Below are 23816 nucleotides of genomic sequence, written 5' to 3' on the forward strand. Positions count from 1 at the left end.
TAGGCACACTGTCCATATATAACTTTGCACTCCATACTAAAACTCTAGTTAAAAGCTGGTGTTGTACCAAGCTGATGGAAGCACTGGATAATCTAATTCTCTTTTGCTAGAGTAACACATGAACATACCTTACACTTCAAAGAAACCAGAAGTTCTTCTGAAAATTGTACAAATTTACTTTACCACATAAAATACCACTGTGAGAAAACATCAGATTATTGAGATTATAAGGTAAAATATCTATTCCTTTTGAAATAAAAAAAGGAGTAAGATAAAAATGATAAGACGGTATCTAATATAACCCACATTCTTTTCATCATACCTTGAGGTTTAGATTTGAAGAAATTTTGTTTTATTGACAATAACTATTGATATGACCAGTACCAATCATTCAACTTCCTTAACGCTTAACACTGTAAAAATTTTTCTCTCACTTAAATTTCATTGAACTTAAACCATTTGAAGTGTTGCAATCCATTTGGCTTCAGTCTGATTTTTTTATACTTCACAAATCTAAGGCAACAATGTCCCATAGCTCAGACCTGGAATAAGATATTATTTTGCTCACATCAATACTTTGTGTAGTAGTCTTCCATCCCCAAAAGCTCCAGTGCTTTTACAGCATGGGGATTTCAAAACTCTCAAAGGAGAAGAAAAGCGAGGTGTGTGAGGGAGATGCCTTTCAGCCTTCTATAAAACCATAATGGAAACTACCCAGGCTAAAGCTGCAGAGGTGGAAGAGGAGAGAATAGGATACAGAGCTGATTTAGGCTGAGGAGATAGCAGAAAAGGGAAAAAAAATATGAAAAAGACTTACACACTGGTGAGAAAGACTCAGGAGTGTACGAGGAGCCTGAACTGGGCTTTTGAAGGCTTTGAGAAAGAAAAAACAGGACAAGAATCTGGATGGCCATTGGTGGAATCCAAGGCCTCCAGGACAGAGGCAGAAAAGAAGCGTGAGCACTCAGAATGGCTAAATAAGTTCAGTAAGATGAGGTGAAGAGGCAGGGCCAGCAAAAAGGACAAGCACAGCTTGGAGCAGCTGGTGTCAGTCATACAAACTGTCATAATGAACTGCAACTAAGCAACTATTTCAGTACTTTGATCTGCACTACTACTCACCTATGCATCTTGAAAGGGTAGGATCTGGCACAAATCCTATTTTGCAGGTACATCTGTAGCTGCCCATGGTATTCAAACACTCACCATTAGGGCATACTCCTTGTAACTGACATTCATTGATATCTGTGGAAAAATTGAAAATAATCAGATACTGAAACAGGACTGCACCTATAGGAACCATAAGTTTGTAATAATTAACAATTGCTGAGAATTGTTAGATGAAGTCTGCTGTTACTAGGCTGGTTGCAACACTGTCACTTTCAGGGTGTCACTGATTATTCTCCAATGTCTCATGCATTAGGATTCAGGCCTTTATCATGCCTGGTATTGGATCTATAATTTACTTACTCTTCGAATAGGACCTATTCTGACAGTCGTCTGCATACCAGCTGTAACCAAGTCAGGCAAATTGGGATTTTATTCCAGGAGACAGTAACAATGTAAGTTTGCACCAATAATGAAAATCTTAGAAAGAAGGAAACGAAGGGAAAGAAGGAAAGCGAAGGTAAGCACAAACCCATAACTTGTCTGTCCTGTCTCCTCTTTGAGAAAAATAGCAGAAGCACATTGAAATAGGTCTACTTAAAAATGTTTATGCACATTAATCCTACATAAGACTTTTCCTCCCTAACTCTAAGTTAGGAAAAATTGCCTACACTGCTGTATAAACAAAATTTGAGCACAAGTCTGATATTTCAGCCTGCTTCTTGGAAATCAGATATTAGTGATCATTAAAGTACATATTTTATATCACCTTTCCTCTTAGTTTTTATAAACCCTTCACAGTTTTGACAATATTGTATGTTGCTACTGGATTCAACGTGATCAATGATGATAAGAAATTGAATTTGTAAAATGTAACAGATGTGCTGGAGATACCTTTTGGAAACCTACACAAAGCATCTTTAAAATCTTTCACATTACTGCCTTCGTCATTTTACTCCACGGGTTTGGCTACCTGTCTCTCTGTGCAGTAGCATCTGACTTAAATTCACAGCACAACAGACGAGCAGTTGTCATGTCAGCTGTGATTTTTTGCGAACATTCAGTGCTGATCTTATCCCTCAGCTCTTCCACTACCGTACCCAGTCTAATCCTGACACCGACTTCACCTCTATGCACTTAGCCACATGTGACAAAGAGTGATAATTTATAGCCTATAACTTTGGATGAAATATGATGGAAACAACATGAATTACAGAAGACCAGCTCTGTCTCAAAGGAATTTTTTAGTGGAATTCCCAGACTATATGACTTTCTGACCTCAGAGGGAGCAGACTATTGAAAAAGGAGAATGGTAAAGACAAAGAAAAAACTGCTGAAATTCTCTAAAGATCTTTTCCTATAGCAGTCTATGTTTTGACACATTCAATCTTCGAGCAGGAAGTTGTCCCATATAAGCACATCAGTATCTTGTTCATGAATTTCACTTATACAGAAGATGTAGTAAGCTGGACTTGTTCTAATGCACTTGAAAATTTTTAGACAGCTTCTTCAGTTGCTTAGTCTAACTAGGTTCATTATTTTGCCCTGAAACCTTAAAACGGGACTGAAAGAATCTATAGAGTGCCAACTGACTCCAAAAGAAAATACCATCATTGTTTCAGTATCTTATTTTCTGTGACTACTAAGGGGAATGAATTTAACAAAACAGTTCACAAGCTGAAGACTTTCTTGAAACATCCCTAAGTAGAAACATATTGACACTGCTGCAAAGTTGTTGGGAGGAATGGATGTATTGTACTCTCCATTTTCAACATATTAGGCTCAACAGGGAAGATACGGAGATTATTATGAAATACCTAGAAGCTAATATAAAGCAAACACTCTGAATCCACTACTGAATTTTCTACATACTGTAGAAACCTACCGAGGTTTTAGATCACAGAATGGCTTGGGTTAGAAGGGACCTTAAAGATCATCCAGTTCCAAGTCCCTGCTGTTGCACCACTGCCACCCACCAGCTCAGGCTGCCCCACAGTTCTCATCCAACCTGGCCTTGAACACCTCCAGAGATGAGGCACCCACAGATTCTCTGGGCAGCCTGTGCCATTGCCTTGCCACTCTCAGATCAGCCCTCAAATTCTAAGTCCTCGAAATGCTTTTAAAACAAATAAACAAAAATAACAAATAACAGCTCAGAACTTTATTCCATGTTGCTGCTTAGAAAAGCAGGCATTGGAATGTATCAAAAGCATTCAGCAGTACTCTGAGATCTCAGAGTCATGCTTTGCCTACTAATAGTGAAGGTTTCATAGCATGATTTACTAAAGTGTCTAAATTGCAAATAGGTAGTGATCTGCCTATCATTCATAAAGACACAATCATCTTCCTTTCCAAATGATTCAGTTGTTATAGAAAAATATAATCAATGCTAACGTTACTGTCTCTATTAAAATTCTCTGTAGATGAAATGTCCTTTTATGTCTGGCGTTTAAAAATACTGTGTTGGATTGTCTGTAGTACAGGGACCCCACTCACATGTAATGCTACTGGTATTTAATGTAAGCACTGCCACATGCAAGTACCAGCTTAAAACATATGTAAATAGCAATGAATATTCCTTCTGCAGTTTTCCACAGTTCCTCGTATGGACATTACGGACATTTCTCTTGCTAAATTTGTCTAACTTTTTATGTTACCTTCATTGTGCATGTTCTGATGTCCCAGTGGAACTTAATTATAATGTATCTTTAATATCTCTTTGCCAAGTCATGTTTTCTGAATGAGTTCATAGAATTATTGAGCTGATGCTCTCTGCTGAATTACACAAGTCTATTTAGGGTGTGAACAGAAACCAGCCAGAATTTGATGACAAATTTCAAACTCTCTCTCAAAAAAACATAAACAAAACCAAAAAACAACCCGTAAAACATCAGAATAGTTTTAAAAACTTTGTGTGGAAAAATCCTTTCAGGATTGACTATCTATTTCATTTCGGACTGTTGTAAAATGTCACCAACCCAAAATGTTTCTTACCACCTGCCAGCCTGTCCAGCTGTGCAAACTGCACTGGAATCAACTTGTTCAGACAGCTAGAAAAGAAATCTGGTTCAAGATTAAAATATTTTTTTTTTTTTTTTAAATCCACCTCTTTTTTTTTTTTTTTTTTTTTTTTTACATATGGACTTTAAAAAAATACATTTAAAAACTGTATTACAATGAGAATTCGTTTGCCTCATTGTAAAAAAAAAACATTGAAGAAGTTAACTTAAAGTCTTTTGCTGTGGAGTACAGACTGATGGCATATTTGTGAAGTGATTTGATCAAATACTCATCTACAAAGCGGAAATATTTTAAGGAGCTCTGTAGCACTACTATAAACCACACATATGTAAATAAAAGTTTCTAATGACCAACTAAATATTCGTGTTCAGTTCTCAAGGAAAACAGTGACGAAGTTCTTCTGGTAAAATTCTTGGTTAGTGAAAAAGAAAAAAGGTTACGCAAGGAGCTTTTTCACACAGCACCTGGCATGGCTTTACCACAATCTCTCACAGTAGGTGCTGTTATACATAATTAAGGAATTGATAAGGTGTTGATTTTGTTGGCAATGTGAATGATTTGACCCTGCTCAATGAGTATAAACTCCATTGGCATCAATGACGCAATGTCATTTTGCACTGGCAGTCTTACCCTTTGCTGTTATTTAGTTTTATGCATGCCAAACACACAGGACAGGTCCTTAACACACTGCACTCCTAGATTTGGTGGTTCCTCTCCCTGAATGCTTGACAAGAAATGAAGGTTTTATTTCAAATCAGTTATAGTGGCAGTGGAAGCCACGTGCCATCCCAGAGTCTTTGTTGGTGACTCTGCTCTCACATACTCATGCTAACGTACAAAAGCTTTGCCATAACCAGACTTGACAATGATGCTGCAGTAGCGTACAGTCCCAGCTCCTTCTATACTCTCATCCAAGCAAACAACTTGATATTCAGTGAGGTCAGCTATCACGCTCTCCACCATAGGCACCGCAGTCTTTGAACAGCCCAGATGTTGCAACTAGATCACTTGAAACACTGTTGACCTATCCCACAATCTTCCACACTAAGAGCTTAAAACTCTCTCAACAACAGTTAGCATTTGACACCTTTCCACAGTTTTTTTTTTATTGGTCTACTAGGTGACAGGAGAATCTGCTCTTAGAAAATGGGATGCCTTAATTAATCACTTTGCCACTGGATTTCCTGAGGGAAAAAAGTAGGAAAAAAGTAACAGCCATTTCTTAACTGAATGTTTGCCTGCTCACATGACAAGTGTTATCTTCATACTTAAAAAAAAAAAAAAAAAAAAAACGACCCACAAAATCTGGCAGAAGCAAAGGAGGAAGGCAAGCACATGCGAACTTGTGACTTTGTTACAAACGATAATAACTACAAGATTTTACCACGTCTGAAAATAGTTTCATCTTCAAAAACTTTTACATATATTAGTAACTAGAGAGATGGAAATGAGTGGGTAAGTAAAATATCAAATGGAAAATTTCCTTGGATTTAAAATAATGAAATACCATTTACTTTACTTGGTTTTTTTTTTGCTGATTTCTAAAAAGATTCAAGGGGAACTCAATCTTCAAGGAGTCACATTAAAAGTACCAAACACACTGAAGTGATTGGAAAGCACATTACCAGAATCCTATTCCACAAAGAGGTAATGGATTTAGATGAAGAACAGACTTGTTTTTGGCCATAATCACACAAACACATTTGGAATTACATGTTGTGCATATCGCAACAGTAAATTAAATTTCGTTAGTCTAAGCGCATGCATCATAAAACACGTTTTTTTTCACCCAATAACTGTGATTTAGGGAAGGACTGAAGAATCCAGGAGAAAGCAAATAAAATGTAACCTTTCTTTGTTACTTTTCTCCAAAAAGTTCTTTCTTGTTTAAAGATACAAAAGCCCTGTGGCTTTTCAACACCTCAGTCTATATTCTGAAAGTCAGGCTCAATTACTCAAATACGTAATTTGATGATTTATTTATTTAGCTTGCTTACATGGACTGTGCATTGGGGAATTCTGACAATTAAGAAGAAAATACATGAGATGAAACTCTAAAAGGACAGGGGGTTAGAAAAGTGATCAAATTCTGTTCTGAGGTACTTAAGTCAAAAAGCAGTTAGACATGTAACAGCAAGTCACCCTCTGGCTGTTGTATAGATATTGTGTACAAAAGTGCACAACTTAGAATCTCCCTCTCTCTGCCGTATGTCAGTGGATGGAAAAAATCTGTGCTGGAAGGGAAGAAATATTGCAGGAGGTATTACCTTCTCATTTTCTGCTCGCATTCCTAATTGTTACAATTGCTTCTAAAGTAGGTCAAAACACTCTTGGGGCTGCAACAGCTGTTCTTTGACACTACTCTGGTTCTTTACTGGAAACCTACATGCAAAATTCTCCCATCTTTCCTTGAGCAATGGCATGCCTAACTCAGTTGCATTCAGGAAGTGAATCATTTCAGGTTCATTCCAGGATTAACGACACCATGATGTAGCCTGAGAATCCCTTCTCCAAGGATAACAAACTATGCCAAGTGCAAACACCAAGTCCTAAGAAAAATTCCTGTGCCTACTTATACTCAAGGACTTGCCACTTACTGCTGAAACAATACGCTTTGCTTGGCTACTGTAAAGCACGCTGAGTGATTTGCATGGTGCATCATAAAGCTACAGTAGCTTCCTTTATAATTTACCCATTTACTGAAATACTGGACTTGGATTCTTCTGCAAGCAAAAATGAAATTGCTTCACAGCTTAATAGTCTGCGACATATTAACAGCCCAACACAACCTACCGAGCCTGATGTCCACTCTAGCCAAGTCAAATGTTGCAAAGGGATTAGCTGATCAGCAGAGAGCTGTTCTGCTGGAGACCAACATACGTAAGCTGATGGTTGGAATATCAGCCCTGCAGTATTTCCCTTCGGCAGCCTCCAGATGGAAGAGTATTTAGGAAAAGGACTTCACTGAGTTTTGGCTGTGTTAACCATTATAGCAGCTCTTCAGACCACCCAGACCCAGCTGGCCTAATGCAGAATCACAGGAAACACTAAGGTGGTGTAAAGCTGTCTTCTCCCACTTCAGCCTCGTAGCTTGTTTGGAGGAGCAAGGACACTCACCCTTTTCAGATAGCAAGAGAGGCCCATATTTGGTCACAGACATAATGGAATTTGAAACATTCATTCCCATAAAATGAAAGTCATTCTTTCATCTCCATGTTTAATGCACTGAATCTATGCTCGTCAAAATCAACACAGCTTGAAGTATTTAACCACACTTAAGCATTTAACTTAAAAACAAAATTCTAGAACTGAATGTCCATGTTTATTAATGTGTTCTTGTTTATTAATGCTTTCTGGTTAGAGCAGTAATCACATGAGAGTATGTGATTTAAATCTAGAAAAGAAAAACAGTCTGCAAGTTCAAAAAACAATCAGAGGTTACTACACAAATTTTGAACAATGGAAATGTAAACTGAGATAGTCTGGGTTTTTTTTTGTTTTGTTTTGGGTGTTTTTTAAAGAAATCATTGCTACCATTCATGTAAAGAATGCAGTCAACCTTCCTTTCAGGAGCACTGATAACTTTCAGATGACAGTATCAGCTATCAAAATTGGATTTAAAAAAAAACCTATAATATATTGAACTAAGACATTTCAAATATGAGAAAAAAGGCTGAAAAACACTATGAAGTCATTTAGTATTAATTAATCTCCCTTTTGAAACAGAAGATCTCATTTTTGTACAATGCTTTTTCTACTTCATATACTTGGTACGTGACTTTGGTAACAACCTCAACAAATCCACCTCAAAAGACAATGATAAATTCAGGTTTTCAAAGTCATATTATAAGTATAAACAGAAGAACATAGCTTCTATCTTCACAACTTTTAAGACTTTTTTTTGACTATGAAACAAGATCCCCCTTTCCCAAAGGCTGACTTCCCCTTTGTTTTATTGAGCACTGTAGGTAAGAAAATTCTGAATTGTGGTTTGAAAAGAAGAAGAAAGAATCTAGTTCCTTCTGCTAGTACCTAGAGAGAACTAAAAGCTAAATAAACAATTAGCTTTTGGTAAACATTTTTGGTAAACTTAAAATGCAATTTTTCTTTTACTATGGAATCCAGAATAAAAGTGGACTGAAAAATCAAAGAAATGCAACTTGAGAGAAAAACTGTTTCTTCTAAACAAAAAAAAAATTCAGGATGCAAAGTTAGTGAATTGGCGTGGCAGCTGTCCAAAGGCAAGCTAGCTGACCAGAGATTTTAGAAGAGTGAAAACTTCCATCTTTTTCAAATGATCTTGAGTTGGACTTGTTTTTTTTCATGCCTGAGACTGAAGTGGTCACATAGATGACAGGGCATAAAAACTAAATACGCAACAGCTCCAGATAGGACATCTTGATATCCAGGATGTTCTTATACATACTGGACCAAGAAAGAGAACTTGTAGAAGCAGAAAGCCTACTCAGGACACCACAGACTTGGTAGCTGTGCCGAAATATTCAGACAAACTTGTGGCTAAGAAGGAGCCAACAAGTATCGCAGACTTTCTCATATCCTTTGTCACAAGTGTTGGGTGCCAGAGGACACAAGCAATCATAACATCTGCAGCCCACATCTGATTCCAGGCCTAACCACTATGGAAAAGTAAATTTCTGAAGGGAGACCTCTACACTTAGCTCTGAAATCAGATTTTAATTTTTTCAAAACCTCTTGGAGGTAAGCAGACTGGCCTTTGTTTAAATAGCTAAGTAATCAAACTGAACAGAAAACAATCTGCATTCGATGCAAAGCAAACAACTTGCCTTTCAAAAACAACCCCAGATTCTTAAGACAGTCTGCCGCATTTAAGCGTTTGATCAGCATTTGTCAAAGTACTGGGTGACTTAATTAGCAGTGACTTAGTGGTCAGCCACTGAACGTTATTCAGTAATATCTGCCCAGATTTTCATACAGTAAGGTCTTTAATATGTGCAGTATCTCATGCTAAAAATTAAGACTGGAATAATAACTTACAGGAAGTTCTACTCAATTTCATAGGTGTACTTTAAACTTCTTTGGGAGTGGCACTTGACTGAATGGTCAACCACTGTAAAATCTTCAGTTCTAAGAAATACATAACATTCAGGATATACTGCCTCCATTATCATTGTTTCAATAATAATCTGATCAGTGAGAACAAGATGAGGTAAAAGAAACAAACAACAAGGTTTGGTTGGCAATGGAACTTTTTCAAAATATTCTTTAAAAATTACAGGGAAAAAACAGTTTCTTATTCTAGGAAATGATCTACTGATTTCTGTGTGCTAACAGAACAACAGCAGGAGAAATCAGTCCAAATCATTTTGTGCTTCTGTGTGGAATTTACTGGAACACAAATTTGCAGAGCCAGTCTTTTCAAACACATAATCAATGTCCAAACAATAACACAGCCCAGTTTCTGGAGATATATTTATTTCACAGTATTATCATCATAAAATAACTTATTTGAAAGAAGTTTGTTAACTTAGTAACTAAGCAACAATAATTAGCATTTTTTGATGCTAAGCTCCTTTAAGCAATAAAGTTTACATCTATGACAGAAAAAGAGCAAATTCATCACTGTATTTTAGAGACAAATGTAGAAGGGCAGAATATACCTTCAAAATGTATTTTAAATCATGATGTTATCAAGGGAAAAAAGCTTCAAGTCCCCAGTGCACGTCATTGCAGAATTTGATCCAGTAACATATAAATACTAGATCCTTTGGGCTATTTACATTGAATTTTAAGCAAATGGGGGCTTCTCAATAAAAGTTCAACTTTCTTCTTCACTGAAAAATAACAAATATTCAGGTATTTTTCCAGTTCTTCAAGATAAGATTTTTAAAGTGCTCTATTGGCACATGTTAGTTTCCTGAAAAAGGAATCCAAATTGTTTTTTACCAGCTGTTTTTTTCATCCTGTTTCAGTTTTCCAAGAAAACCATTAGCAGAAGAAGGAAACAGTATAACTCTAAACAGGGAACCAGAAATTAGGACTGTGTATGTATTTTGACAAAGAACTTTCAACTCTGATAAACTCTATTTTGTCTTCAATGACAGCCTAAGGGCATCTAGGCGTGTACATGTAATAAGTCATCCAATTGAAAAGATAATTACTGAGGGGGAAAAAAGCTTTATTGATTGCGATTATACTAAACTGTTCAAATTAACATACCCACAGATGGCTCTTTGTTGTCCCACATACACATGAGAGAGAAGAGTGATTCATTACTTTAGCTCATTCACTTGAAGGGAAAAAAAATCAGGATCTGGTTATTAATCACGCTAATACCACACAGGCTCTGCAAACTAAGGAGGCTTTTTACTGCAAAACCAATGTAGAACAAATGGTTAATTAGGCTTTTAGGCTGGAGTTTTCAAAGGCAGTGAAAGTTGGATGACATCTAGGTGAAAACAGCACTCTCTTTAAGCTGCAGGCAAGGATTCAGAAATATATCCCCATTATTATTTGGTCTGGCAATGCTGGCCTTTTCTGAGCACGGGCACAGCATGCACACCCTTTCAGCAAAGAATAATCTAATTAAAATGTATACTTGCATACAAACATGCTGTGCTGCTCCTTTCCAATTTAATTGTAACGGTTATTACAAAAAAATGAACACTCCCTCACCAGCAGCTTAAACATTTTTCTCTTCACAGTTACTGCTGTTGCTTTGCTCAAGTTCTTGAGACAGAGAGCTATTTCTTCATTAGCCCCATTCTCTTTTCTAAAAATGTGTCTGCTTCAGACAAACACAAATAGGACACTTTTCCCATTGAGAAGCACATGTTATTGGCCATATCGGGACTGAAATATATCCTGCAAGCAGCTCTGTCACTGATGAAGCTAGTTTTCCCGATGACTGCTCAAAGGTCAAAATCCTGACCCTCTGAGAGAAAATGATAATCTTTTAATCCTGTCTTTGTTTCATGGGCATTCCTTCTCTCGGGTCCTTCCTTTTTTGTACCACATTTTCAGAGTACATTGGTGAGTAAATTACTGAGAAGCCACCCAAGTCTCAATACTGCAAAGCGAGAAACCTGTAGCAGTCACCACCTCTGCCCTTTCCAGAAAGTTAAGAAATTGTTCCCATCCTTAGTTAATCAACAGTCTCCTTCCTAGTGGGATAATCTGACTCCCACTCTCTGATTAAACTCATAACAGAGTTTCCATGCATCAACTACAAGTCACATACAGACTCTACAGCTCTCTTTCTTCCAGGATAATGATAGCAGAAATAAAACAAACTCTTTAAAGCCTAATTATTTCTTGCAGTATTAGTTACATAGTACAAAAATGTCAGGATAAAACTATCAAAACCCAGTACAACAAACAATGCTTAGCCTAGCAGGTACTGCTGTATTACCACACGCTACCATGGCAAGACTGAATTCCTTCCTACCCAGAAACATACGTTCTCCTTCTCTGTCAGCCTGTCGCTGCTCTGGGAAACAACTTCTTGGCAACATTTTTCTACCTGGCAAACTACTTCTGGCAACTTTCACAGGAATCAGACCATTTTCTGTCTGTAGCCCCTGACTTGAGATCTTGGTTTCCATCTAGTAATGATTGCCAACAACTAGGTACGAGAATCTTGAAAAGAATTGAACGTCCTCTTCTACTTTAAATGCCTGCTGGGTTGCTGCTGTCTAGGAATGCCATGTGTATACTGTCAGGTTTGGGCCCAACTGCTGGAGATATCATAAATTCCTATCTCTCCTGGACTGTGTTCAGAGGGATGTATGACAGTTCTGATGCACAATGTTATCTTTCAGACACTTCATAGTCTCTCTTTTGCGTATTCTGAAAAAACGCATAGCTAATATACAGAATGAGACAATTTTGAAATGGCTGAAATATATTCATCACCTGTGCATTTGACATATGAAAAGGTGGTCCTTGGATGCCTTATATTCACCTACACTTTTTCACTTTGCAGTCATCCTCAGTAAGATGCCATCAAAATCTCCCCAACTCTTTTGTTTACTAGAAGAACTCTATAATCCCTCTCTGCAGATCATAGAATGAGTTCTTGAGATGCAGTTTGGTCCATTTAGTTTCTTAGTATTTTGATCCAACCCAATTTTCTCTCACAATCCTCCAAGTGCCCCTACCCTGCATACTGATAAATCACTAGGTAGGGAGCTGAGCAGCAGGTAGGCTAAGAAGCCTGACAGAGCAATTTTCAGACAGCAGCTCACATCTCTCTCAGCAACGGAAGCAACATATTTATTTGTGTTTAGAGATATACAAACCTTATTGTTTTGTTTTCTAAAAATTATTTGTGTAGCAGGCTGCCATACCATTTCTTCATCCACATGCTAAGAGAGCTTTCAGTTAAATAAAATTAACTTTATCTCCAAAGTACCTGCACGTATCCTTTAACACCAATTACTCTTTCATTTTATCTTTCTCTCCACCTCCACAGCTAGTTGTTGGGTGACCTTTCACTGTTGCAGTGGCAACGGTGACTAGCAAACTGGATCACAGGTCAACATCAGCCTCACTAGAACTCATGCTTCCCTTCCTTTCAATCTCTGTCTCAAGAGCAACACTTGCAGGACTGCTCACATGTTCTCAGGGCACAAGAAATTAAATGTTTTCCTACGTACTCACTTGACATTTCTTTTCAATACCTCAAGAAATGCAGAAAGGAGCATATGTCCACTGTCATCTGTTCAGTTTCCTCAGGCAGAGATGCCACAGGCTGGGAAAACCTGAATACCCTGAGGCTTTTCAGTGTAGCTGCATGGCTGATCATGCAACTCCCACACCCCTTTATTTCTGGGGTTTGGTAACTTTTGTGCTTATAGCCTGGAGATACAAGGCATGATCTTGGAAGTAACACAGCCTATACACCATAACTCCATAGAAATGTCCTATGTACATTCTTCAAGTATGTGGTTCATGCCTTTACATAGCAGCCAGGTATGCACGGTTTTTCATATTCACTTGCCAGTGACATCATCTGGCTACTGTCAGTATTTTTGCGTCTCACCTCTGAAGCCCAAAATAATCATTCCCTATATGCTCTATAGCATAATGGTTATAGGAATTATTCTCTGTTGTGAATTTCATCTGACTTAACTGATCAAGTCTGAAGGCTCACTGTTTAGCAAAATAACTGAAAGAACATGCATTTCTACTGAAAAACAAAGTAACCAAATTCATATGAAGCCATTTTCATACGTCAAAGAAAATATGCATAGAAGTTCTAAAACTTCTTTATTCTGGAGCAAAGGACAGTCTATAGTGTTGTCAATATTTGGAAAAAGTTAAACGTGTGTATATATAGGTAGATAGATAGATCCCCAACATTTTTTCCCAAATACAAATAAATAGACTAGATTCAATCATCTAAGTCATAAATATCACTGAATGTATCACACAAAACTCAAAATAAACAGAATCAGCCGTGGACACTGTTGTACCTTGACAAAAAGTAGCATTGATCCTCTTGTAGCCTTGTGGGCATTCTGTCATAGGACTGTATCCATGGTAAGCTGAAGAAAAAAATTACATCAGTTAAATACTGCTGAACTGTATGCTTATTTAGAGAACCTGACAGCCAAGTTATTATATAACTCTATACAGAAATTCAAATACAAGTAACCTTAATTCAGTCTTTCTGCATGTATACCACTAACATCTCCCATTCATAGAATCACAGAATCATAGAATGGCTTGGGTTGAAAAGGACCTCAGAGATCATCGAGTTTCAACCCCCCTGCCTTGGGCAGAGTCACCAACCACTAGACCAGGCTGCCCAGAGCCACGTCCAGCCTGGCCTTGAATGCCTCCAGGGATGGGGCATCCACAACCTCCTTGGGCAGCCTGTTCCAGTGCATCACCACCCTCTGTGTGAAAAGAGGGTTATTATCCATTCAAATTTGCTTTTGATTTAAAAAGGTGAAATCATCCTGTTCTCAGATATTCAAATAATTACTTCTACAAACCAGCAACAAATACCATGTTGAGAAAATATAAGGTTGAAGATTTACCACGGAAAGTCAATGCTTTTAAAACTGAAAATAGCTTCAGAACGCAAAAATACATGCAATGTTAAGCAAGATTGTAGTGCACCATTTCTTTTACCATAGTGAATTAAAATTCTTGAAATGCATAGGAAACAACAGAAGCAACTAAACTTCTAAAGCAAGACAAAAAGAAGAAGGGGGCACATCTCTGATTTACCTGACAATGTTTCTGAATTTTGGAAGACTGTGTCACTTATTGGCTGATCAGTGGAAACTACCAAGGGTGTAGCAGCACCACAAAACGCAGACCAAGTTCAATTTTGACAAAATAGAAAGTGTTCTGTTAAGTAGATTTTTACTTTTGTTTATTGTTTCTTTCCCTGTTAAATAGATTTTTGTTTCTGTTTATTGTTTCTTTCCTCCACTTAAGGTTGCCTTTGAGACTACAGAAAACTTCTTATTGATTCTTAAATTGTTTTAGCATCATAAATGAGACCAGTAACTTCTTTGCATGTTATGCAGTAAAAGCTAACCTCTTGGCAAAACCCAGTACTTTATCAAACACACAGATCTGACTTTTGGCACTGTGATCACAAAAGGGACCTTAGTAAAGAGTCAAGAGTTTTTCATAATTTGAATGCTACAATAGGATACATTCAACATTTGGTCAGAATTTAAAAGTTAAGCTGGCCAAAAAGAAAAAAAAGAAAGCATTACTTTCCATCCTTACTGTATAAAAACTGTCAAATTAGAACAGAGTGAGATAATGTTTTACTTTGGCTTCACTTCACAGCTCATGCCCTAACTGCACATTTATCCCTGCAGTTTAGTTCAAAACTGGAAACCAGTTCACTACAAGGGGAAACAACAAGAAAAATGACATTTTTAAACTTGTTTTCAAGTTTTTCCTATGCGTTGGAAAAATTTAAGTGATGATCTTGAGAAGCAGTTTTTGGAGTGAGATAATTTTAAATTGCTGTAATTATTTCAAATAATTAATTAGAACATAAAGACACTTTCAAAATGGCCTGAAGCAATGAAGAGGTTAAATACTAAAATAGTGAGGGGTACAAATACAGCTATAACTTTTTTACAGTTTTGAACACATACATTTTTTATCTTCACACTGACTACAACCTTTGAAACACAAATTAAAATCTGAAAATTTTACAAATGGCAGCCACGCATTTATTTTCAAGGCTGCTCCAATCTTTTCACAATATTAACATTAAATTAGTTTAAATTTAAGGTGAGATTTTTGAAAGTGAAATGCATTAGCCTGCTCTTGGCCCCTAAAAACATCCATGGAACTCTAAATGTTAATGCTGTCGGGATTTGATTCATTTTTACACTGATTATGTCCTAATTTATCTATGTTTCCCATTGCAGATCTCATTCAATTAATATGAAAACCGAGACACCTTCTCCATAATTTGCACGGACAGAATCGGAAATACCCTGCAGCTCTAACACAGTACCAGCAGAGCTCTTCCAGTTGCACATGGAGACCAGCCCATAAGCTGCGTCAGGCCTTTTCCAGTGCCACAATGTGTTTTCCATTCCACGGTGACTCAGCTGCTCTAGAAAGCATCATGGTGGAGTGAGGTCAGAGACTTTAATCTCTCCATCCCTACTCATTCTGCTCCCACACTGAACAGGAAACAGTGGCTTACTGGCAGCTGTTTTCTTCCTTGTACAAAAAGCAGCAACATAAGCAGGTCATAGTAGAGTAGGAAGCTTGTGCGGTGATGGCTAGTCATCCATGTTGGAGCGGGATGGAGTCCTACATTACTTACCCTTTACTCACTTAGACAACCTGTTCTGTTTATAATTATTAACTGTTACCAAGAAGCCTGATCAATCGCAACATTTCCCATGTAACACAGAAATGAAGTTTGTTTTAAAAGTCTTGCTCTGTAGAAGCTCACAGAAAAGGAGATCTGTTCCAAAAATTCTTCCTTTATTTTTCAGTAATACTGAATAATCCATAAACTTACAGCCACAAGAATTGTCCCAGGCCAAGGCACTCAACTTTGCAACAGGACTGGTCCCCGACTGAGCAGTGGCTATGACCCAAAATACTTAAATGCATCTTTGCAAAATGACAAAGCCCTGCCTAAGTCCATGGGAACAAGACAGGCACAAAGTTAAATACCCCCTTAAGTGTTTGACTGAAGATAGAAATAAAGAAACCACATTGGTAAGTGCCTGCTAATGAGACTGGTATACATGCTTAAGTATTTTGCTGAACAGTGGATCCCAAGTGATCGTGTTTAATACAACCTGTTGAAGTATTATTATACAAACAGGTCATCCTTAAATGAAGTTTAGAACCATAAAACCACAAAAGCAAAAGGAAACCTCTTTGCTTCAAAATGTCTACAGCAAAAAAGGCAATATCAATTTAGCGAGGTCTTGAAATATGTAAAAATGACAAGGGACTAACATTGCAGGAACTCTGCCTGCTGAGACACAGCCATAGACACCACTTAACTGACAATTTACAAATAATTTATTTGACTCCCATGTTTGCCCACCTAACATCCTACTCAGCTATGCATACTCTTTCTATCACTGAAACCATTCCCATTATTGCAAAAAAAAAAAAAAAGAAAAAGAGTAAGAATAATTGATGAAATATAAATCCATAAGCAAGAACTACATACTTCCATTAAATCTTACCATAAATTTACATTTATCCTTAGAAATTGCTTTAAAGAAGTGTAACACTTTCATAGTGATATGAAGCTTAAATTGGTACCTTTAGCCAAAGGACAGTTAGGCCCAGATCCAGATTAGAAAGTTCCAGTTGTGTGCCTAAATTCAAATTGGACATCTATAAAACTCTAAGATGCTGTAAGATCGATTAAACTCCTGCAACACTCCAAATTTGATCACTTAAGTTCCTAGAAATCTCCAGTAATAACAATCTCTAATAATTTCTAAATAAAATCTAGAATGCTAAGTCGCAGATATTTCTACCTAAGCTTCCTGACCAATGCAGTGAGTGAATGTTCTTAAAGCAAGCACCTACCCAGTCATACTCTTGACATAATGTAGTGGCAGATGACATTGTATTTTAATCTGTGGAAAACAGTATACACATTTCCTCCACCCTAAGAAGGGGAGAAAGATAATGTACAGTGAGAGCTCTCACCTATAAAGATAAGAAATGTATCCCACTTAATTTCAAACTCTTACTTTCCAGGAATACCTTAACCACAAGAACAGGTTATTCTAAGTAACAACATTCTCTGTCTCCTCATGAAATTACAGTTACTTTCAAAAAACAATTCCAAATTAATTGAGTCAGAAGGCAGGAGTAAGGATGACTCACACTATTAGTAATTAACAACACCAGGAAAGAGACTGAATTCCCATTCCTGTTCCAAGGATTGTTTCTTCCTTTTATGGATTAGGGCATCTCCCCCTCATAGGTATAAAATGTAGATTTGAAACTCTTCTGGCAGGTAAAGGAACTCTGAATTGCCTCATCTTGAGCAAATGTGTTAGCCACTAAGCTTTTATACAAAAAGGACAATGCTCCTCTCATTAGTATTTACAAAGAAATTATTCTACTTAGTGCTTTGATAAAGGGTGGTGGAGGTTTTAGGGATGTACATCCCAGGTGTGTTCAAACATTTCTCTGTACCCTCTAGGAGGAATCTGGAGACCCGGATTTCAAAGGTGGTTTGCCCCAGTGTTTCCCTACTGGCTTAACAGCATACAGAGCATGCTGGTATTAAGCAGCTTCCTGGACAACATAGTGGATTCCAGGCTGGGGAAGTTAGTTTTTTACCTGAGCTACGAAGAATCAGCACATGGACTTCCCTTGGAACTAGGCACCAAAAATGTATATTAGTTCTTAGAATGACAGAATGGTTTGAGTTGGAAGGGATCTTAGAGATCATCTAGTTCCAATTCCACTGCCATGGGCAATTTTTCCGGAGGGAAACCTGAATCTACTAAACAATACATTCTGCATATCCACATACTTCTGATGAACAAAACTTTTAGCTGTAGTTAAATTGCTATTTATTTGGAGGAAGCTATAAAATCAGGACACATTTCACAATTCGTGGTGGCGTTACACTAAAGGAATGTCCCTGTTAGAAATTTACTAACAGGGACACTCAGAAGTTTACCCCAAGTATGCTCTCTTTTGGAAGCAAAGCAGAAGGTAAACATACACCAAAACATAAAACTTTCATGTTTCATAAACTAGCAGATCAGACTCTCCTGTAGAAGGAGGTCAGAGAAGTAGAAGTCAAAGTATATTTTCTTCTGGTATTATATTTGATTTATTACATTAGACTTTTGGACAATAATATGTTTCCAAAAAATCAAACATTGAACATGCTTCATGTGTTGCTATCTGTAGGAGTAACAGTGGCCTAGGAGACCCAGATAATGACTGTAACTTCTTGCACCACATTTGACCCAGTAAACAGCTATCTACTCTGTTCACAACTTCACCTTTTTCTACTTTCATTGAGTGATAAAAATATAAATGACAGAGAAGTATTGCTGTTTTTGTGCAATAATTGTATAATTCATAAAAGTTTAAGAGACTAGCTGCATTTATCACTGGAATTTCTTTCTCATTATAACGTAATGTCAAATCATAACAAACCAGTAAGGAAAGTCTTTGTCATAGTTAAATTGTCAAGGAAGATACTTCAAAACAGAGCAGTATATATATATATATAACTGACAATTTAGAGCCTACAAAAATTTGGCTCCAAACTTGATAGTTCATCTGCAGTCTCAAGAGGTCATTGCATTCTCTCCAAGCAGTGACTGGCGCCTCAATAATTTAACATTTCTGTGCAGACTTAAAATAAATAAATAAATAAATTAAATAAATCCAGCTGGAAGAGGCAAAATGACTCAATGTCATTATCCGTCTTGAGAAAAATGCAGCAGTGCATCACTGCCTTAGAGGAAGAGGGAGAAGCAAGAAAAAAAAGGAAAAAACCACAACCACGCTAGCACTGCTGGCTGTGCTGAGTGCCTGTGTACTGTAACTCTGCTGGCACACAAGAGATTTCCAGTTTCTGCAACCTGCCCCTAATCAAAGCATGGTATGTTCTTTCTACTATGTTCCTTTCCTTTTCCCAACCCCCAGAAATGAAACTACTACTTGAGGAAAGAAGTTACAAACTTGTCCATAGAATAACAACAAAGTGACACTTACACGGCTTCTTGGGACATTTCTGGCATTTGTTAAAACCCCAGGAAGTACCCACAGTTCCACAGCAGTCTTCTTGCTTTGAAAGGCCAGGAAGTGCTTTGCCACACTGGAAAAGTTAAAGAATACTCAGGTTAGTGCTGTTGTATGATGCTTACCTCTAATATAATGTCCTCTTTCAGTCATCTTGGGTCAGCTTCTTGCCAGTGTAATTGAGACACCAAAGGATGACTGGAGCTCTTAGCCAAGCATAAATAATGCCCATGAATGGCTCTCTCCACAGGAACAAGCAGGTTAGATTACATTATTACCCTCCTCTGCTTCAACTTGAAAAGAAGGAGAAAGAAAGAGAAGAGACTGTATGTCATTGTTCCTCATAAAAACGTCCTCCTCTGCTTTTTCAAAAGCCACATGCACTACCTTAAATGAATAACTCTCTTAAAGAAGTAATATTTTTAAGAGTATAACTGAGTTCTATATTGTTATTTGCTATCTGTTAATAAGGCTCAACTTTCTGTTAACTTGTGTTTAATGTTTATGACTGGCTACTGAAAATTGTCAAATTATTATGAAAGATTCTGCTGTCCAGATACTAAAGAATTAAGGAATACATAAGATGACTCATGTCGAAGTTTGCAACAGGTGTTACTCAAAATGCTTCATGCAAATATTTAAATATATCTTGCAATCATTTCCGAGGCAAATACTCCCTGTATTTATTTTCCTGATTAAGAAACAAAGTTTAAGTGTATTTCTCTATGTGAGTTGGAGACATTAAAAAGTACATCTACACCTGTCAACTAGGTACAAAATGGAAGTGTTCAAAGCACGAGAGAAGTGCACAACAGGTGCACTTTAAAAGCAAATACTGATATAAATAGGCACTGCAGCAAATAATTCAAATGTGTTGAAGTGCGAATCCGCACGAGAGTGAACGAACCTTCCCTGATCTAACTTTTCTTCCTGACCAAATATAAAAACCTCTGAACCAAAAGATCACTGGTGTTTATCTTTCAGCTCAAGACAGCTATCTTGTCCTCCAGCACAGGCTGCGTGGCCCTGCGGTTGCATTCACTTATTCTGGTAACCCTGTCACTCTGCAGTGGGGATGCATGCTGAATATGCAGGCAGTGACAGCTTCTTCTGAGCTTCCCAAATTTCTTCTAGTATGCTGATGCTCATAGGTCATTGATGTTTCTAAAGTCTATGTGGCTGCACAGCATGAATACCAGCAGGACAGCAGGCCACCATACAGCGCAGAGCTCTAACACATCAGTGCGTTCCCTCTTCCTATGGGGAGGACTGGCAAGGTGCCATCCCAGCCATCTTCTCAGCCCCTTTCTCACACATTCCCCAGGAAAATTTTGAAATATCTTAGCAACAAAGTAAAAGCAGCATAATTGAAACATCAAATAAATCATGTTTGAGCAGCTGGGAGCATCCTCTGCCCAAGCCTCCTATATGAAATGGAGCTTTTAGTACAGAGCAACTTAGCATAGTTACTGTGTGCCTCTGCACATCATCCCTATACAACAGAGGGTAGTACCACTTGTTCCTCGAGCCACATTTTGAGGTGATACGTGGGCTGCAGAAAGAACAGAGTACCCGGACAGGTTAGAAGATACCCTGTAGAAGCCTGCTTTCATGTGACCATCTGCAGAGGGTCTTGTATCAAATTTTCCCATCTTCCAAGGGGTCATAAACATTTCTGCCCTGAATTGCATTTAGCTATGTTAAAAGAGTAAAGTATCTAAGCTTTTCAGATGCAGGCCCAGGCTTACACTAGCTGAGCATGTCTTTTGAGCTATGTTGCTCTCCACTGGCTTGAGAACTGGCAGGATTGGTATGATTGACCATTCCTGATCTTTCAGTTTCACTCCGCTCTGGTTTCAGAGGCAACTCTCAGTCAGGCACAAAGGCAGGCAAGGTGCGAGAACAGGGGACTCTGCACACCTCCAGTCTGCTGCAGCACCTCAGCTCTTCTCAAAATGGGAACTAGCTGAGGATTACTAATAACGTCTCCTTCAACTGGCAGCTAAAAAAAAAAGTACAGAATTCATATTATGTCTTTACACAACACTGGTTTTTCAAGTTACGTGTGAAGTGAGCATGCTCTCAGGAAGACTGTGCTACTTCAGTTACACCTGCTGAAGTCCTTTCATAGAGCTGGTACTGCTTCTCCCAAGGAGAAACCTCTTACGCTCAAGTCATATACTGTGGCAGCTTGCGAGAACCAGCTCAACCAATTTCCACTCAACTCTGCCTCCCCGCCTTGTGCCTCAGTTTTACAACTCTTCTCCCTCTGAAAAGAAGTGGGAGGAATTGAGGCTGATGCTGCACCTCCCCTTATGATCTCAGAAACTGAGCATTTGGGCAGCCAGGCAGATAACGTAACACCCAGTGCTCCTCGCAAGGTCACAGGCCTCAAGGACACATTCCAGCAGTATGCATGTGAAGAGGCAAGACTACACTGACATGACAGCCAACATGCCATCATTAACTAGTACTTTTTTTTCCCCCTGAAATAGAAAAGGTGTCATTTAATGATAGTAAATGAAAAGCAAAATTAAGGTTAAAAAATAAAAAGGAAAGGAGGAGGAAGATGGACTGAAGCCCATTTTGAGTTTAGGTGTGGTGCTATAGCATTTGCACTCTACTGAAAATCATGATCTCTGTGGTCATAACTTTTTCAAATTTCCATAAAAAACCATGAGCAAAAATAAGGATGCCAAAGTCTGAGTCATCTGGCAACTGTGGTTTGTAGTCCTGTCAGTAAAAACTGGCAACGTTTAAAGCTGCTGCTCCCACTGCCTCTACGGTGAATTAAAGCTTGAAGAATCAATGATAATTTGGTTAGTGTCCAGATCATTGTAGAAACTGGCCAGCCAGGAAAAGCAACTGCCACATGGGGCTCCTTGTGGTGTAAGGTCTGTGTAATTTTGGAGCTACGTATCAGAAAAAATGATTCCACTGTAAAGTACTAAGCCAAGCAGAAACAGCGCGTTCTTCAATGGCTAATAAAGCCTAATTTCTCTGGTACCTCTAACAGCACTTCAGACACTTTCAATACTCATGGCACCGCACAAGCTGTTTCCTAGCCAGCAACAATTTCTTAAGATGTTCCTCCCTCTCTCAGGCCCTAAGCATTACTGAATTGAAGCTCTGTTTCTAGAGATCTCAAGAACTTTTAGGTAATTTCTCTCCTCGTCAAAAATCTTATCCACTTCCTACCACTGAGAAGAACTCATTAGTTCTTCAGACAGTCTATTCCAGTCTCTGAGTCACAAGTGACTGGAAAAGTCACTTGGGGGAATCCATGGCTATTTTTAGTTTGTCTCACTATTCAATACAACTCCAACACATAAGCATGGGCCTAAAATAAGCGGTGAAGCTAAACACGTGCACGTAGCTTGTATTATGCATGAAGGTGATGCCATTTTCTAAGCTTAGGTTTACAACTTTCTATCCATCATCCATACATGTTTTAAACTAATCCAGCCCGTATTCCTGAGGGCTTCTGGAAAACTCCTCACAGAGAGAGAACAGATTTTCATGAATGATACATCTGTCACAAGGTTATGGTTTTGAAATGATTCTTATTGGCTCAGAAGGAAAAGAAGTCATGAAGGATCGGTATAAAAGAGCTTAAACTGTGCTGAAAGGGGCTCAGCAGTAGCAGCAGTATGAAGCACACATGGTACTGCTATAAAACAAAGTTCTTCCAGGGTAAAGCACTCACAGACACTGAAAGTATTGTTTCGAGTCCACATATTTTCTCCATGCGTGCCTGGGCTTCTATGCCAATATTTTATATAACCGGAGGAAGTACCAAATATTCCCGCTGGTCGACTGGAATTCTGGCTGACCCTGTGCTGGTGCACAAAGGCAACTCCAAGCCACATCACCTCTTTGTTCCCTTGTCCAGCCTCTGTCCCATCTCCACAAGTGCTAACAGTACTTGAGTTGTGCGCCACTACTAAAGTTTAATATCTTTTCCAATGCCTGGGAAAAGGAAGGATTATGCCCTCGAAATCCCCCTGCTAAGGCAGTAGGAGGAATGTTTTCAGCTCCTGTTGAAGTGCAGTAGGGAGCCCAGTCCAGCAATTAGTGTCAGGACAACTGCAAAGGGCTCTGATAAAGGACCAGAAGGTTTCCTGAGACTCTCACTCCAGCGTGACCCATCTACAAATCCCTGTCACGAGCTATTAGTTAAAACCACAAAACAGGCATAAATAAAGGAGTGTCACATGATTAACTATGATTGAAATCGATAGGTGCTTTGCCCGAGTTAATAGCTAATGACTCCGGGATTCAGCTCAAAAGACCGCATTTCACATACCACAATAGCAGAAGAGAATGGATACACTGTTTAACTTTCTGTAAACTATTCAACAGGCACAGACCTCGGATTGTTACTTCTTTCTCCTTTTCTTTCCTACAGGTATTACAAACAGCGTAGGAAACCTCAAACTTAATAAACCCTATTACTGAAACAA

General features: G+C 38.2%; 1 protein-coding gene across 5 annotated transcripts in view; it reads right to left on the reverse strand.

The window, feature by feature from the left end:
- Positions 1-23816, reverse strand: part of LTBP1 (latent transforming growth factor beta binding protein 1) — a 191753-nt gene that overhangs the window by 72855 nt on the left and 95082 nt on the right. For all 5 annotated transcript variants that reach the window (XM_021390337.1, XM_021390336.1, XM_021390335.1 and 2 more), the window contains 3 exons: positions 19327-19429; positions 13584-13655; positions 1123-1245 (listed from right to left, as the gene is read on the reverse strand). In XM_021390337.1, the coding sequence (XP_021246012.1) occupies positions 1123-1245; positions 13584-13655; positions 19327-19429 (298 nt within the window). The remainder of the gene's footprint in view (positions 1-1122; positions 1246-13583; positions 13656-19326; positions 19430-23816) is intronic.

The sequence above is a fragment of the Numida meleagris genome, chromosome 3, assembly GCF_002078875.1.
Source record: "Numida meleagris isolate 19003 breed g44 Domestic line chromosome 3, NumMel1.0, whole genome shotgun sequence".
NCBI lineage: Eukaryota > Metazoa > Chordata > Aves > Galliformes > Numididae > Numida > Numida meleagris.